Genomic DNA, 19,469 nt, shown 5'->3' with positions numbered 1-19,469 from the left:
CTATTTTGTTATTACTCCACCCAAAAAAAAGAAAAAAACAACAGCAAAATGCAAATTGGAACAGTAATGCTGTATAATGCTGCTCTCTGCTCTACATGAATTTTTAAATTTTATCAAATTCCGTAATATAACATACAAATATGAAATGCAAAACAGTGAACTACTGATCAAGAACAATATTCTCTGTTCCAAATAGTAATGCATAGCAAAGGTACAGCACCCACAATACTGATGCCTTACAAATTAATATCAATCACGCACCAAATGTCAGTACTACTGAATTTTACATAGGCAGAGTGATCTATGGAAGTATTTCAAATAACAACAAAAGTGTTAATAACATTTGTAAAATAACTTTCTATCCTATAAATTTTCATTCTTTTTTTTCACCAGCAGTTATAACACTGTCTTACAGACCATAAAACATTCAATGGATCAGTTGCTCCTGCTGAGCAACATAAAATCATTATTACTTTTCAGTCACTGGCCAAGGTAACCTGCTCTGCCAAATGAGCAGCTATGCACATCAATAATATGATATGGCTTGTATGAGACAATTTACAGCTCTCCTCTGCATGAGATCATATTCTATGCACTTAGAATTTTGTCACTTTCATTTTTATATCTTTAATCTCTTTTAATAACTTTTATTAAACCCAGTTAACATTACTTCACATTTGGACATATGACTTTTAAGGCACTGTTATTCATATGTATATTTACTTAAAAAATATACCTAGGTGTGGCTGTTGCTCTTCAAATCTTTGACTAAACGGAACTTATCATGCATAGTATTAATGTCAGATTTATTATTGTAATTATGTAATCCAATTTTTCAACTGTGCAAATTACTCGGTAAAATAGTTCTAGTAGGGGTTTATTTTAACATATTATGCGCGAAAAAATTATATATAAGAGCAATTAAATAATTATTTTCAGTATATACTGGTGATGCTTAATATTAAATGCCTGACAAAACATTTATGTTGTCAATACAATTTTAATTAAAAAATAACACTAACAAGAAAAATAAATGTAGTTAAATGCAGCTTCTATAATAAACAAATCAAATAAATTACCTGGCTAATTCCATGGGCAGAATTGAATTTAAAAACAAAGTTATTACGGTGGAATGTAAGCTGCACATCGATGAAAATGCTTCTAATAATAATTTCCTAATGGACCAACGTACTTCCATCTGATAATATTCCAATAAGTCACTAACATCTCTGAATTTATCCCTACTTAATAATCTACGACAAATAGCAGAATCTGCATCATTCTAAAATCAGATAAATAACAAATTTTAGGCCAAACTATTATTATAATAATTGAAATAGTTTGTAAATAAAAAAAATAGTCAATTTTAATCACACATACACAATTATAACTAACATCTATCTATACACTCAGCTTAACAAAGAATTATGTTGTGTAAATTCTGAAGAGACACCAACATTTGGTGCCCAGCACAGAACATGACATGAGTATTCATGCCATGTTGGTCACAGGTTAATGGTAATGTTATGCCGATTTTTAATCTTGTACATGTACCATTATGTAGTGAACCTTCTCTAATGAACGACAATAGTATACATTTTTTTACACTGCCTGCACTAATCCATCTTAAGGATATACTTTAAATAATGAAATACAATAATAAATTTAATTAAATTAATTTTAAATAATGCATTGTATAAGGCCATTATAGTAATTTTATATGATCAATCTAATAATTTATACAGATATTAATTAAGCAAATAATGATATAAGAAAATAAATTCCTAGAAAAATCTTATAGTCTGTAGTCATATAAAATGAGGTTTTAATAATCAAAGCTCACTATAATTTAAAATAAAGATAAGTCAAACCCAAAATAAACATAAATATTACAAAAAGCATTAACATATTTTATTTTCTCTAATAATAAAATCATTAAATATTAATACAAAATTTTTTTATACTAAAAATATAAATATATGTGTATATTTTGACTAGAAACAGAGAAGAGAAAAAATACTGCTACGTGATCATGAATGACTCACATTCCTGAACAGTAGTATAGATCATGTACTGCTTTTGACGGGAAATGACATATTTTAACAAAAATTTTGAATGTAAATCATAATAAACATTCTCATACATAAAAATATTCTTCCTAGTACATTTCTATTAATCAGTGGATGCAGTAATGACATCATTCTTTTTATTCTACAGTAAATACATAAAAAATAAATCTGTAATAGCTATTTTATTCATATTGTAATTAACTCTGTTTGGTATTTATTGTGCATTACTGTATAATCTAGCATTACATGAAGGATTCTAGTCAAGAACAGACTTGCTAACTAGTACTATGAGCTAACTGAAAACACATGTTGCAGCTGAATGTTAAATTAGCTTTGAATCAGAAAAAAAGTAGTGACATAGTCTGTGATCTCAGAGTAAGTATGGTTACTGTGTACTAATGCAAATGCAATTACATAAAAGTTAATCAGTTATCAGAAAGATGTCAGTGTGAGTGGATGTGTTTCTGTGGAGTTCTGTTATTTCATTGGTTCTTATTCTGTAAGTTATTTATTGAGTGGAATGGTAATAGATGTAATCTTGTTTTTTGCACAATCAGTATTTATTGAAAATTAATTTTTTTATTTAGTAAAGTTATTAAATGAATTAATAATTCAGCAATTTTAAATGGTATCAAGAACAAGGTCTGGTTTAGGAGGACAGAAGAAGAGGGAAAACAAATTTAAGAGAGTTTATCAATTGATAATAAATTGAATTTGATTTTACGTAACTCTGATGTCATTGAAAAGGAAATTGTAAAATCGAAACAAGAATAAAGGGATGTTATAAAATCTATTGATAATATTTATGATATGATGAATTCCATAAATTCAAAAATGGAAAAACATGATAATATAAAATCTTTTTTTAAATAAATTTAATAGATCACGTACTGCTTTTGACAGGAAATGACATATTTTAACAAAAGTTTTGACTGTAAATCATAATAAACACAAGAAACCACCGCAACCCTAAGGAAAACAAAAAGACAATACCATAAAGACACTCTGAAGTCAACAGAAGAAGAATTTAATAAAACACAGTCGAGAGACTACTACAAAACCTTCAAAATCAGATCCAAAAATACGAACCCCCAACCCTACTAATAAAGAACAAAAACGGTAAACTGGCCCATAACAATAAACATGGAAATCATAGCTGAATATTTCAACAAACTCCTAAATTGCAAAGAACCAACAGAACTCCTAAACTTCAACACCAACACCCAAATAACAACACACTACAAAACATCAACCCTCCCACAATAAAAGAAGTCTACCAAGCACTGGATGAGATGAAGAATTACAAAGTGGTAGGAGATCAAACTTTTGTAGATATCTGGAAACATGCAGGAAGATCAGCAAATATTGTCCTTCATCAACAGCTTTTCAACATCTGGATTAAAGAAGAACTACCAGAACACTGAATGACAGCCCTCATCCATCCACTACACAAAAAAGGGGATAGAACAGACTAACAATTACAGGGGAATCTCATTCCTAGACACAACATACAAAATTCTTTCAAGAAACATCTTCAACAGAATCGGTTCAAAACTTGAGAAAGAACTAGGAGAGTACCAGGGAGGTTTCAGACCATGAAGGAGCTGTCCAGACCAGATTGTGAGTCTGAAGCTAATAATGGATTACAACAGGAAAAGGAACAGAGACATGGTGATAACATTAGTAAATTTCAAAAAAGCTTATGATTGCATCCACAGAGAACCCCTACTAAAAATCTAAGATGCCTTGGACACTATACCAAATTAATATACATGATAAAACTGACCCTCACAAACACCAAATCGAAGGTAAAATTCAGAGGCGAGCTCTGTGAACTATTTGAGATCAATACTGTGCCAAGACTATGGGCTCTCACCGCTATTATTCAACTGCACTCTAGAAATGGTAATGAGGGAATGGCTTAAAAAAGGCCCCCAACAGTAAAAATAGGCTGAAAAATAAAAAAAACTATCTTGGTTTCGCTGACAATTTGGCACTGCAACCAAAAAACATGAACAAAGCTAAATCACAGATATTAGAACTTCAAAACATTACAAATAAATCTGGCCTCAAAATATCAATTGAAAAGACAGAAATTATGCCCCAAAAACAAACATGATTTAAAGAAGTAAACATAAGCAGTAATAAAATCAAAATAGTATCCCAATTTAAATACCTTGGAGAAATAATAACAAACAACCTAAATAAAAAAAATCTTGACCCAAATACGAAGAAACAAATTAGCTAAAGCTCGAAAATTAACCTGATACACTTACAATAAAAAATGCCTATCAATAAATGCAAAAATAAGGCACTATAACAAAGTTGCAAACCAGAAGCCACTTACACAGCAGAAATACTCCTCCACCTGAATGAACAATCAAAGACAGACAGACTCCAGAAAATTGAAAGAATTGGAAGAACCTGCATCAATAAACAGTATCAGAAAGATGGACAATGGTGGATTGTGCCCACCAAAGTCATGTATGAAGAGTTAGAACCAATCACTGATACCATGCGTAAGGGGAGACTAGGATTCTTTAGACATACATCATGAGGATGCAAGATACAAGACTTCTTAAACAGCTAGTACAGAACAAACTCGACTCGAAAAACACCAAAGACAGGATTCAGTTGGATAAGAGAAATAAGAGGATCTGAAGGAAATTGGCCTTATACCAGAAGACACCACAGAAAATCAAAAACAAAAACACACTTCACACTCACAACACAAACAATTTCAACACTAGAAAGGGCACAAAGATTGAAACAAATGAAAAAGTACTGGGAGGACTACAAGGCCCAAACAGAGAAGAGACTTAGATAAGAGACTTGGATAATGGACCAACTACAGTGATCCTATGCTAAGATAATAATAATAAATAAAAGAAATAAGTATTTTTAATAAAAACTGAGCATATTTTTTAATAGAATATAATTTGTAATTGAGTTTCAGTTAAATGAAGGAATGATTGACAATTATTGCAGAATCTTTTTAAGAAATGCTGACACTCACAGGTCAGCATTTCTTAAAATACTTATTACAATTTGACTACTGTCAAATTCAATAGTTTTTGTACTAAACAATCTCTGAAACTTAAAAAAAATACAGGAAAACTGTTAAACTTTCAGATTTAGATAGGAAAATCAAGATAACCTTGACTTTAGGTGACAAAAACTATGCAGAAAAGTGATAGTACGTCTGCTTAAGTTATACATTCATCCTCAGGGTTGAATCCTTAAAGCTACATACTGAAATAAAATTGTAATACTTAAATAAATATAGTTAATGATAATTAGGATAGTTGCTGGTTTCCTTGGATTTTGAGCCCTGCGGAGGATGGCTGAGGGGATCTGATGCTGTTATAGATGTATAGATAGAACAGAAACCCGGGTGACTAGGGGCCTCTCTGGGTGCTTACTTCACCATCGAGCCCTGGTTAGCTGAGATATTCGCTGTTAGTATGAAAATGAATGTGAGGAGAAAATGAATGAGTGAGTGAGTCACGCGCATGTGTGTGTATAAAAACTGAAGAAAACTGGATGTGTGTCTGTGTATGTTGGGAATTAGAGTGCTGATCTGATACTCCTACCTAAGGTAAACTTTTGCTTTAGGTAGTATATTTTCATATGCAACTACAGTAATATCTTTATTAATATCAGGGTGGTAAATTTATCAACATAGTACATTGATAAAATATCAGTGCATACTAAATTAAAACTGAGCACTTAACAATTTATATAATACATTGCATTGTAATCATTTCTGTCTTTTTTGTGTATGTATTATGTATTCATGTTGGAGTTAAAATAAATAAGTAAAGAAAAAAATAATCATGGTAAGCTATCAATTATTGCAATATAAGCTAACTTTTAATAATCAAAATTACTAAATTAATTTTTTTTTCAATAATCAGATTTTTTAATTAATTTGAAGAAAAATTTGGCTTCACATTAATTTGAATTATCAGTGCTGTATTATATACATAAATTTAAAATAAAACACTACTTCCCAAACAGATGAACTACAAGGCAGATTTTAATAATAATTGTATAAATATAAAAAAAAATTAAGACAGCTTAATTCAGAGTGAGCCTGACATGTTTGCCACAGTTCAAATTATATTACAAAGCATTAGAAGATTCTTTAATTTTTATGTATATCTCTTACGAATAATGTTAAAAAAGTATGCTATCTCATAGATAAAAGATCTAAGACTTTACTGTCTTTATGAACCTTTCAATTTCTATTGAAATATATGTAAATGTAAAAAAAAAAATATATATATATATATATATATACTCACAAGAATAGAGATAAGTTCTTTCAAATATTCAGATATGGTAGATTCATCTTCATACAATTCCCATGATCTTTGCTGAGCATCTTCCTTACAAGTGACCAATTCTGAAAGAACTGTCCGCAATCTACATGCATCATGTGTTTCATCCAAAAGATGTTCTGGTGGATTTAAATCCCCTTTTAACATCTCAATCATAGTAGTTAGTGTAGCAGATGATGACGATGGTAATATATCCATTAAATCTGTTATAACAACTCCAACAGCTACACGTGATAATTCAAATGCTAATTCTGTGTGCCTTCGAACCTTGGAAATAAAAACCATACCAAATGATTTATTTATTTTTTTAATTATTAAAAGAAACCTGCAAAGAAACTTATTCATCCATTAATATAATATTATACACACGATTTTTCAGTCTTAAATTTTAAGTTTATTATAAATTTAATTTTTAAGACTATTTAAACAATACATATACTCAAACATCTTAACCATTTGCATGAAGTTGCTACATTACATACACCTTCAACACATTTTTCATAGCATTTCACTAGCGTCTTCATTCCTCCTTCAAGAAATTCTGCTCCCAGAATGCTGTCACAAAAACCATGTAATAATACCATTTTTCAATTTGTCATCATCATCAAATTTTTGTGACAAAAGCCACTGTTTAAGATGAAGAAAAAGAAAATAATCCCTAGGAGCTAAGTTAGGGCTATAGGGGGATGACTGAAGATTTTCCAACAAGACTTTCTCAAATCATCTCACTTTCTGATTTGTCGACAGTGGGCAGGTATTGTCACCATTGAAAATCATAAAATATGGTTTACTAAAATTTTTTTGTCAACTTTTTCAATCAAATCATCCATTATTACAGACTACATTCTTCATCACTACATTAGCCAGCCAGCCACTACATTCTTCATCATCAACATTTGTTCGACCTCCTCAAAATGAACAGTCTTACTTTAGCATTACTCACAATATTCAGCCCATAAATGTTACAAATTTGCCAGTAGAATTCAGCCACAAAAATCAGATTACCCCTCGTACTTTACACTTGGCAGGATTGAATTGTAGCACTCATTATAAATGGATGAATATAAACAAAAATAAAATGAACTAAACTATTGTTGTTAACAGCTAACTATTGATTGAAATAATTGAGCCACGTAAGCGCAATCTGTTTACATTGTGTATATAGGTGGCAAATTCAAAAAGACCTTACCTTAAAAACACGCCTCGTATTTTCACCCCAGCAAAAACAAACAACAGTAAATACATCACAGCAACAGTAAATCTAATGTTTCCAAAAACATCTGGCATACTTGTTCTTGGACTGCCATTTTCAGTTGTTACAACTCATATTGAGTTTCACATAATTACAGTATTCATATTAGTAATAGAAACAATACACAGGCAACTTAATGAAAGAAAAGGAACAATGTCTGACAAAGTAATATTCATCTAGTCAAGGTAAGTAATTCTACTCAAAACATAATTTGTAACTTACAGAATCATGCATATTTACATTTTAACATATAATTTATTTGTATTATTTTACTTTTGTTATATATAATTAATATTTTATAAATTATTGTTATAACATAATATTCTTAAGTTTTATTTTACAATTATTATAATAAAATATTAGAAAAAATGTCCATGTTGTAATAGTATATTCATTTTTAAGAAATCTATTGAAAGTGTTAAAGCCTGGTGACACTGTAAAAAAACATCATTATAAATGCATTGGAAAATTTGAATATTTATCTTTTATATTTTATTTTTAATATGTTAATTATGATTTTAAAAATACAAGTAACTGTTTGGTATAATATATTTGATAATTTGTAAACGTTGTTTACCAATATGAATTAATTATAAAAATTCTGAAATTTGCACAAAAAACAACTAACACCAATAATTATCATTTTTGAATATTAAGTCCATCAAACAATATTACACATCAAAAAAATTATGAGTAGCAGTACAAATGAAAAAAATTAAATAAATATAAAATTCAATAATCGCACATGTTTTTTTACATATACATAATCTGTACAATTCATATACTTATAATTCAAAATGTTCAATTGAACATTTTGTTAAATATAATGCACTAATAACTCTGTTTTATCATCTTTTCCCTTTATCCAAAATTTATTAGGTTAGGTAGAATATGAATCTCCAACTCAATTATGCCTCTCCACTGCACCTCAAAAATCTTCCCACCTTTGTTCTTTATTTCAGGTCTTTCTTTAAACAGCCTAAAAATCTCTTTCTAAATTTCCATTTATATTTATAATGAAAATTTATTTTGGAAATCTTCTACCTGGTATTCTCTGCAAGTGCTCAAACCAGATTAGTCTGCCTGGTTTAATTCTCTCCTGCAGTTACTACATCCTAGGTCTTCTCTTACCGCAGATTTTCTTACTTAATTTTATCTTCTATTTTCTGCCATGCTTCTGATAAACTTCATCTCAGACAACTATATTTTACTTTCTTCGATTCTGTAGTCAAACAAGACTGAACTGCATGTTAGAATACTGCATTTAATTCATGGTAATTGTTTGTTTGCATCTCATTCATACGTCCTAGTTCTATATTAAACTTTTAATGCTTTAGTAAAATCCTCCTGTCATATCACTCTACTGTCAGTATACCATTTGTTCATTCCTCAGATACTTACATACAACACAATCTAAATACCTAAACATTTTAACAATTTTTAGTGCTCATTATATTTGCAGAATACTGCTTTGAGATTTTCTTCTGATCACAGTAATGCAATTTTTTGAGTAATAACCTATTTTTTTTTTTCCAAAACAATGTCATCAATAAATAACCATACTGTTATTTCTTCACCTCTTTAAGGATTATAATCAAAATGATGGCAAATAACAATGATTAGAGTGCAACGTCTTGTCTAAGTCCAGTTTCCACGTCAAAACTTATACTCAACTATTGTGGTCCTACTGTGCTTCACAATTTTTGTATATACATTTAAACCTTTCTATAATTTCTGTGAAGAAACATTTCCTTCATACAGCTATCCATATTTTCCTTATGAGAAAGCTACCACAGGATTTCTTAATATCTACCAAGGTTACAGTATGAGCTTTCCTAACTCCCAACTCTTCTACAACACTTGTCACATGATACAGATCAACTGAACTATGAACTTTCCCCTCCTGAATCTGTACTCACCAACTGGTGTTCCATTTGTTCCTTTATCCAATATCCTTTCAAAGATTTCCAGAGTAAATAATCTTTAAATATAATTTTGAACACAAAATGAAATCAAATAATCTTTTTAAAAGAAATAGAAGATACTCACATTGGCAGATGTGTATCAAAAAACTCTAGGAACAATCTGTGTGTATATTATAGTCACAAGTGGTTCCATAAAAAAATACAACAGAGTTCTATAAGAAACAAACGTAAATAAAAGCTCACAATTTGCTCTTAAACACTTTAAGTATAAAATATCATTAACTGGCAATTCTATAAGAAAAAAATACGACCAGAAAGAACTGGTGGAAACCAGATCTAATATGGTTCACTATTTCTATCAGATCAGCAGATACCAGTTTCAATGTTAGAAAATTACTAAAATATGTAATGTTAGAACTATTTAGTGTTAATTCAACACCTTCTCATGAATACGTACGTACCATAAGTGAGATCAGGTACAGGGGAAATGCTCAGAAAATTCACTGATAGTAGAATAGAATTAAAATATTCATGTTTGTAGGAATAGTATTTGCAAATTTAAGAACGTGTTTTACAGGTAAGTTTAATAATAAATAACTTACTTGATTAACAAGCCTATAAACATCAGTTTCAGTGACAGTGCTCAAATTATTGTGATTATTCTCAACAACATTATTACTTGTATTGACATCAGGCTGCTTAACAGTGGCCCTTTCTTCATTTGAACATACTTTACTACAACCTGTGGTAACAGCAACAGTACCAACATTCACATCATCCCTACTGTTATCATAGTCACTATTTATTATTTTATCATTATCATCCAATGTTTTATCTTTTACTCTGTTGTTAATGCTTGGTGTAAGCAATGCAGCTGCAGCAGGAGTACAACAATTTGTTGAATCAGACATAGATATTCTAACTGGCTGTTTCACGATAGTTGTACTTATAGACTGAGCAGTAGCTGATTTCTTAAGCGTCTGTTGAAGAAACAATACAAACAAATAAAAATATACAGGCAAAGTAAAAGTAAAATTAATTAATTATTTTTATAACAAAGTATTAACTTCTTAACAATGGACGATAAATATGAAAATTGTTGTAACTGTAATATAAACAACAAAATTCATATGAACAGTAAAACCAAAAAATTGAAATAACAGCAATTGCATATAAGTAAAAGGTGAAGTTTTATTACTGTTTTTCTATTTCATTTTTATTATTCAAATAACATAAATTACATAGATCCGTAGTAAACAATGTATGCATGATATTATATTCTATGCAGGTGTGTTGAAACAAACTGGGAATTAGTAAACGATCCTTTTAAACAAATTGGGAATTGTAAATAAACCCATTAATAATTTAAAGCTGTTGCTCTCATAGTTAACTCTTACATTCATGGTTCACTTGAACTAGCATCTTTTAAATAATTTAATTACATGTTAGACATATATCAAAAAAAGGTCAGGGGATATTAGAGGACTGGAATAAGCACATGGCATATGAAAAGGCCTAAGAGTCTATCTAATCATACAAAAGTGAATCCTAGGAATAATATAAATATTAAAGAGAGTCAGTCAATTCACTTGATGTAAAAATAATACTCAATAAACTTTTATGAAACAAAGGTTATGTTATAAATGATAGAGAAAAAAATTGTTATAAAGGAAAAAGATGAAAACGGGGACTGCTATATATCTTGATTCAGAATATTTACATTTATAATGAAATTGAAAAAGTGGGATGCAACCACTTGAAAGTTAATCATAAACCCCTAGCAGGTTCACACATACATGCACACACTTGAAAGATTATTAAGATTTAAATAATTTTTTCAGCATGTTCTATTTACTTATTAATCACAAGTTTTTATAAGTTTCAGTAATGGGCTATAAAATGATATTACAAAAAAAATATGCTATGGTAAAAGCTTAGCAGCATTTAAAAAATTATTATTCAATAAAATCATGCCATATGAACTTTATGATACAATCTCTCTATTAAAAAATCAGCAGAATGTAGGAGGGGGGGGGTTTGATAAGTAAGTGCAGTAAGTTGAGAGTTGGGGCTCATATTACATTGGTAATATCATTCTTAGATTCCCACATCGCTGCTATAAGCATACACCATATGTCAGTCAGGTACATTCATAATTCTATTGTTGGCAGTTGTTTCACATACAGTGATCTGTCAAAAAAACAATCAAAAGAATTTCATGTTTGGATCAAATATTATTTTTTGAAAGGCAAAACTGTATAGGAAAATAAAACCAAACTGAATAAATATTATAATGAGTGAACTATATCAATTAAAATAGTTTATAAATGATCTGGTTATTTATGGAGTGATCATATGAGGATGAAGGTCTGGATGATTTGTTAAGCATGTTAATGATCTGTTTTATAACTGTAGAAAATGTTTAAAAAATTATGATTGGTGTTGGGGATAGAAAGTGCACAAGATTGCCCAGACAATACGCATCTCAATTGGTGTTTTCTGCAAGAATATTTAAATATGTGAAAATTCTCTGTAAAATATAGATGTGTTTGCTAACAACTGATAAAAATCATAAATGAGTAAACATTTCTATAAACAGTTTGGACTATTTCATCACATTTGAGAGGAATTTTTGCAGTTTCATAACATTGGTGAAACTGGGATACACCTGAAACCAAACAATATTCAAAACAGTGGGTTTCAATTGGGAAACAGGGCCTTGTACCTACTGATCCCAAAGGAACATCTGACCATACAACAGTCTCTTGGACTATTATTTTGGGGTGTTTCTGAAGTAATCAATGACTTTCTGGAGAGCAATAAAATAATATGTGGACAATAAATTATGCAATTTTTCTGGATTACTTGAAGACAAAATAAAGAAAAAATGTCCACAATCCACAATTAACAATAAAGAAAATTCTTTGTTTACCAAGACAATGTTCCTTTTCTATGACAGTGACAACAAAACTGTTCGAATTATGCTACAAAATCTTTTTTGCGTTTCACTTACTAGCATTTTCAAACTATTAACTGTTTCAAAATATAAAGAAGCGACTTGTCAGATACAGAGTTTTGCAAAATGATAGAAGTTATTGGCAAAATATCTGCCTACTTTGTACACTCAGATGAATCATACTGTAAGGATGGGATCAAAAAACTTGATTATCAATGGAAAGTGTATAGTTTTGAAAAGAAATTAGGCTGATAAATAAAGAAGATCTTTATTAAAAAACTTGTGTCTTTTTTACATGACTTATCAAATACTCCCCATAAAACAACCTTAGCCTTCAGGATTTATCATGTGAAAATCACACATATGTTTTAACAGCTTACTATATTAAAAATAAATCATACTATAAACCTTCATAATAAATAAAAAGCAAGGTAATATTGTTACAATCAATCTGTAAGTAATGATGGTGTCACTAGTCACTGTCTCAAGAAAAGTTTTTACTCATAATTAAGAACATAAGATGTGATCAAACCTTAGATGTTTTTATTAACTAAATATTACTGAAAATACAGTCAATGTAATTCAATGATAAATAAATATAAACAATACTTATATATAATTAAACGTGTAATATAATATATTCACATCCAATTACTTTAGTAGGTGTTGCAGTAGATGAGAAATCACACGGTGAAATACTTGGACTAGAAGAAAGACCTCTAGTTGGTGGTCTTGGTGGTATAGGAGACCTCATTCCTCCTTCAATTCTTCTCCTTCGTTCAGTTAATTCCTTTAACAGCTGCTGTCTCTTACCCCCACCACTTTCAGTAGATGACAACTCTCTTTGTAACAATGTGATACATTTATTTAAAAATCCTATTACACACTTCGGGCTCGCCTACAAACAAAATATCATAATTGTCAGAAAATCAATCTTAAGAGTTCTCTTTAATGAACTGAAAAGATTTGTAATCAATAAAAATTATTACAGTAAAGTACTATATTGGCTTAATAAAAAACCTCACAAAATTACAATAGTATATCAACAATAAAAATATCTATATAATCTGCCGATACTAAAACAAAACTGATATCACTTAACTCCGTATGATAAGGCTTCCAAACATTGTGAATATGATCAGGAAATTTTTTTAAGCATAGTAACATTTAAAAATTGTAATAAAAGGATTCTTTTTATACATTTTGATTTTTTTTAATTTTCCTCTATAAAGTAATTCCCTACAATCAATTATTTAAAAACTTTTCAATCATGATGAAATTAACTGCATAAAAATTTCTTTTAAAGAATTAATAATATTTTCTTCAATAATTTACTTAATATTCATAAAAAATGTACTGAGGCAATAAAATAATTTCCTAATTAATCTATTATAAGTAAGACATTTTCAGTTGTATAATATGAGATCAGGGGTCTTTCCAGTAATTTGTCAAGAAATGAATTATATTTTGTTTTTTTTTCATCTTAATCTTATTACGTCTTTAATTTATTTCATAAGGTATAAATCAAATAAATAATCATCAATTACTTACCTTTACTGTGTGATCAATATGCTGCTATGCGTGGTAAAATTTGTTTAAATAAACTGTCATCGCAATATTGGAATGTCACATGTTGCACTCCACTTTATTGCAGTGCAGTTAATCTCCATGTGCTTTCTATCATTTGTGTATTACCACCAGATAAAGGATTTATAAAATTTTCAGTATAGTTTACAGTTCATCGAAGAGAAATGCTTAATAAATTTTGGATTTCCCGATATGCCTTCCACAGATTGGAAATGACTGTGTTCCTGGTCTGATACGTTGCTGAATGATCCAGAAACATTTTTGCAACTATTTTCTACTATAACTAAAAGCATTCATTATTCTCTCCACAAACCTCCCAAAACACTCATTGCTCAGCCCATGGCCAGCATTAATTTTTCTGTTCAAGATTAAGGCACGTTTTTATTAAAGATTTTTTTTTTGTTAAAGATTAACACAATTTTTCTGTTTAAGCAGAATGTAAACAGATTAAGATGGATAATCCAGGGGCCACTGATCACTGCATTATTATTTAACAAAGAGAACGCACACATTTCTCATACATAATTCACCCAGTCTACCCTTATATCTTTATTAAATTGTAGTTCAGTAAATAAGTTTTTTTACCAAAAATAAAAAAAATTAACACACTTTTACAGAACGGTAATTTTAATCCACTGAGGAAGAATCCTGCCTTAACTGCTTAAATTCATTACATCTGTCTTTTGTTCATGTCCATCAATACTGTGTAAATAAACTCATGTTACAGCGGCAAACACATCTCCTAGGATTACGTAAAATATTATACCATTGCAAGAATATGATCACATCATTTAATTTTTCATTTATTCAATAACTAAATAAAATACACGTCAAATTCATACGTACATACATTATTAAATCATCAAGTGCACTGAGACAGCAACAAAACAAAAGAGGATTCATAACTAATGAATAATAAACATATGGATGTGTAGTAGTAACATGCATAGACAGAAAATACTTAATATTTATCACTTTTAGTATTCATTATATTATTCAATCAAAAACACCATTACAATAATGAATTTAAAATTTTAAAAACAAATTTTTAACTAACAACAAAGATAAAAATGGAATGAAGACATCTAAATTGCAAACAAATTCACTTCTTAGCAGATAACCGGATAGGTTCAAGATCAGTAGTAATGAATAAAAAATGCTATTCCATAATATGCTTATGACATCTACCAATCACTAGAAAACAACAATGTTATGTTGTAATCAAAGAATCTTCATAAAATTTATCTTTTTCACTTAAATATGAAATACTATAACATGTCAAGAGTAAAAAAAAACTTGTTAAAAAATAATGTAAAGCACCAACTGTAAGTATTTTCAGCCCTCTAAAAGAGAATCATATAAAAAAATACACAATTTCATACAGTTATTTTTCCTGAAATTTATTTAAGTCACAGAGTTTATAAGGTGTGGTCTGTTATGGTTAAGAAAATATTACAGAAAAACTACATAAATAACAGTAAATGTAAATAAAGTTTTTGAAAATAATGTTATGCCTTCAAGGTACAGCACTCATGAATTAATGACACTGTTCCGGCTATTCCTGCTCTAATACATTTTGCACTTAACACTGAGTAAATTAAAAATAATTAAAATTTTTATAAATATATAGGTTATTAGTATTATTAATAAAAGTATTCAAATACATACATGGATAATTTCTACATAATTGGATGGTATATAACCAATTCTTCCTTCAGAATTTACAACATGCCACCAATTCCTTTCTTTATTGCTGGATGAATGCAATATAAAATGGTCATTTCTTGAAAAATCCAATGTTTGCTCAATTGTAGCTTTAAAATCATATAAAGCTCTTAACATTTCACAATCCTCTGCATCTACTACTGCTTCTGTTTTATAGCCATCTAGAAAAAATTAAAAACAACACAGATATGATATGAAAATAGTAGTCATATTTGTACACAAATTTATCAAAAGGATAATGAAAACAAACTTAAAATATATAACTTCAATAAAGATTCTACACAAGACAGTAAAACAGAATAAACACTTAGATGACAAAATATATACTTAAAAATTCAATCGACTCACATTTTTGAAGTGCATTCAGTTGATCGCTCATATTATTTATATTTATAATTTAACTTATTTATTTACCACTTCAACAAATTAAACATCTTCAATATATTAACCAATTTCTAACCTAAAAAATAGGTTAGAATAACAAGAGAATCGGCAATAAACCAGGAAACTCTTAAAATATAAATAAAAACTCAGCGAAAAATAATATGAAAAATCACTTCCAAGCAAAACGTATAGTAAACAAAACACTAGAAATCAATCTCAGGCGTTTAAAATCCTTCAAAACTCAGAATGAATACACTGCCTTTATAATATTGTTCCTATTATAATTAGTCCAACCCTTAATTTTAATAAAATTATAAATAATTTACAAAAATAAATATGAAAATACTCAATTAATTAGGTTTAAATATCAAGTAATTAAATGTCTTTTTTTTAAATAAAGAAGTCCCACTTCACTAAAAATAAAACATTTTTCTTCTATGAAGATTAATTTAATTTAGAGAACTTTCTATGTATCGATATTGAGATATATCGAAACTATTTACCGATATTGTCACAGTTCGAAAAGAATTCTCTGTTATAATAGCAATCAAAAAATCATCATTAGTAATAATTACTAGTTACACTTATTTTTACAGTTTTAGTAATGTTACGTTATTATTTACAGTATAATATTATTATTATTGTTTTGTTGTTATTAATCTAAATTATTTTACTTTTCAAATATTTAAATAGTATATTCATTTTTTACTCATGGACTCATTTTGTTATAATTAATAATTATTAGAAGCAAATAATAATATTAGTGTAGATTTTGTCAGATAAAACATCTAATAATTTTTTCTTCTGTCAGCATGCTTGAGTAATTGACTAAATAAGATATGGACTAAACTACATATCAATCATTAAACATGTAAGAAAACTGGGAAATATTTATTTTAATAGCATAGAAGATTATTTTAGTATAAATGGACTTCAATATTGTTTTAAAATATGATTCTTTGAAATTTTAATAAATGTTATAAGGAGAGATTCTTTTTACAAACTAAGATATTACCTTAATATTGGTAGCAGTGTGTTCTGGATTTGAATAAGTTGAATGTGATGAACTTAATCTATAGGGCTTTTTTGTTCCAGATACTGATTAAAGATCTGCTACGTAACTTGATATCAGAGATTGTACTTTATACCAAAGCACAACCGTTGCCAGTGCAAACAGCAATCTGGATGAGCTAAAATGTATTGTTTTTGAAATAATTGGTGACTGTGGCTGTTGGTTTGCAGCTCTATAACAGAATGCAGGACACCATATCTTTAGATGTAATAAAACACATTTAAAAATTACGCCAATAAACACAGTCATCATATGAAAGTTTTATTGTGTTCTCAATGTAACTTTTTATGCTGAATTCAAAAATGAAATCAGAATTTTTTCATCATCCACAGTTTTTATGTGATAACATTTTTGAAGTATTGCTTTTGTGGAATAATACGTATTTTTTTAAGGATAACTTGTTTACATAAAAGAATATTTTAATGATATCTAACTGAAGGGTTGGATACAAACATAACATTATGAAGTAAATAACTGTTTATGCATGATTCATTTACTGTAGGTTTTTACTTGTCAGCACAGAGCAGTTTTCTGAGTCGTACAATTAACACACTAGCATTAATTAAATGTTCGCTGCATATGCATGTACGAGGTTTCATTCTGTTTTGTGATTTACTGTGTGAAATGTGTTGTGTTAGTGAATAACACAACTCATCATTAGGAAGTTCGTAAATGATCCAGATAGCTTCTGTTATGTATGTGGAGGTTTGACATTTAAAGAACAAACATGAAGTTTGACTCCACTAAATTAAAAAAATGTTACAAACTATATTTTGACTATGTAGTTGGGGATCAAGACAAGAATTAGGCCCCTCTCATCTGATATTCCGTCTATGTAAAATATCTGACAGACTGGGCTAGGGATTATCAGCCCCTGAGTTTTGCCACACCAATGATGTGGAATGAACCACAGGACCATTTGATGTAGACTGTTATTTCTGTATTGTAATGATAAAAGTAAGTAGTAAATCCAAATACAGTGTAGTAACTGAATTAACTGTCAGCTATAAGGCCATTCTCTCATGGTGAATCTGTACTGCATCCTCTAACACATTTAACATTAAATGTTTGATCAGAAAATGGGTTAGTCAATGAAGTTTGTCATTAGGACCAAGATGATTCTACTTTTGCAGCAGAATCCTCTTTGAACCTCATTTGATAACTCAGTGTTAGAACGACTTTGTTTTGGATTTGAACTTGTCGAAGAAACAAGCCAAGCTTTTGGAATCTAGGTTGAAAGGCTGGTTTCATCTTCATAATGACACTAAAGTGTGTTTCTGGTGTAATCGTCAATAAAAGTTTATATTCTGAAGAAAAGAATTTAGTATAGTGTCAAAATACTTGTGCTGTCATGGAAGTACTTCATCATGAATGTAACTCTACAGAATGGAGACTATTTATTGATTCTTTGAAAACTAATTTAAAGGCTTTCCTTTAGTCACTGACAGTATATTTTCTTCTGTTCCATGTTCCATTAGCTTATGCAACTAACTTGTTAGAAACATATGACAATATGAAAAAAATCCTGTTAGAAAAAATTCAATACGTCAAGTGTTGGACTATTTTTTGCAATTTAAAAGTCATTGGATTGATTATTAATGTGTTCGCAATTTATCTACACTAAATTTTGTTGCTTTTTATACAAACGGGTCAGCAGGGACAAGACAAATCATTATATCAGAAAGGAATAACCAAAGCCAGTACTTACATCTTGACAGAAAAATGTTGTGTATCCCCTAATAGTTAACTTGAAAATGATGTGATTCTTCTACCTCTGCCCCACTTAAAATTAGGACTTTTCAAAAACATTGCTAAAGCAATGCATAAGAATGGTGCTGGATTTCATTTTATTTGAAAATAAAGTTACCTCATGTTAGTGATGTTAAAATCAAGGAAGGAATTTTTGTGGGTCCCCAAATAAGAACTTTGATTAGCGATAGACAATTTGAAGAAGTGTTAAGCCAAATTGAAAAGTTTGTCAAAGTCATTTTAAGTGTTGCGAAAGACATTTTAGGAAATCATAAATCCCCCAGCTACTGTAACGTTTTGGGTAAATTATTAGTCATACAAATATATGAGGTATAATATGTTCCGAAAAATTAATTCATTGCATTCATACCTGCATTTCTTTCCTTACAATCTTGGCATTGTCAGTA

General features: G+C 29.2%; 1 protein-coding gene across 1 annotated transcript in view; it reads right to left on the bottom strand.

Moving 5' to 3' along the window:
- The window catches only part of LOC142323789 (NCK-interacting protein with SH3 domain), a 66,667-nt gene extending 50,180 nt beyond the window's left edge, over positions 1 to 16,487 (bottom strand). The window contains exons 1-6 of the mRNA XM_075363998.1: positions 16,206 to 16,487; positions 15,801 to 16,018; positions 13,201 to 13,443; positions 10,192 to 10,569; positions 6,377 to 6,679; positions 1,080 to 1,282 (exon numbers count right to left, since the gene is read on the bottom strand). Coding sequence (XP_075220113.1) covers positions 1,080 to 1,282; positions 6,377 to 6,679; positions 10,192 to 10,569; positions 13,201 to 13,443; positions 15,801 to 16,018; positions 16,206 to 16,236 — 1,376 coding nt within the window. The 5' untranslated portion in view covers positions 16,237 to 16,487. The remainder of the gene's footprint in view (positions 1 to 1,079; positions 1,283 to 6,376; positions 6,680 to 10,191; positions 10,570 to 13,200; positions 13,444 to 15,800; positions 16,019 to 16,205) is intronic.
- Positions 16,488 to 19,469: the final 2,982 nt, after the last annotated feature.

Source organism: Lycorma delicatula, chromosome 4 (genome assembly GCF_047948215.1).
Source record: "Lycorma delicatula isolate Av1 chromosome 4, ASM4794821v1, whole genome shotgun sequence".
In the NCBI taxonomy this organism is placed as follows: Eukaryota; Metazoa; Arthropoda; class Insecta; order Hemiptera; family Fulgoridae; genus Lycorma; species Lycorma delicatula.
The sequence above is the reverse complement of the archived record's forward strand: the minus strand, read 5'-3'. Positions and strand labels throughout refer to the sequence as shown.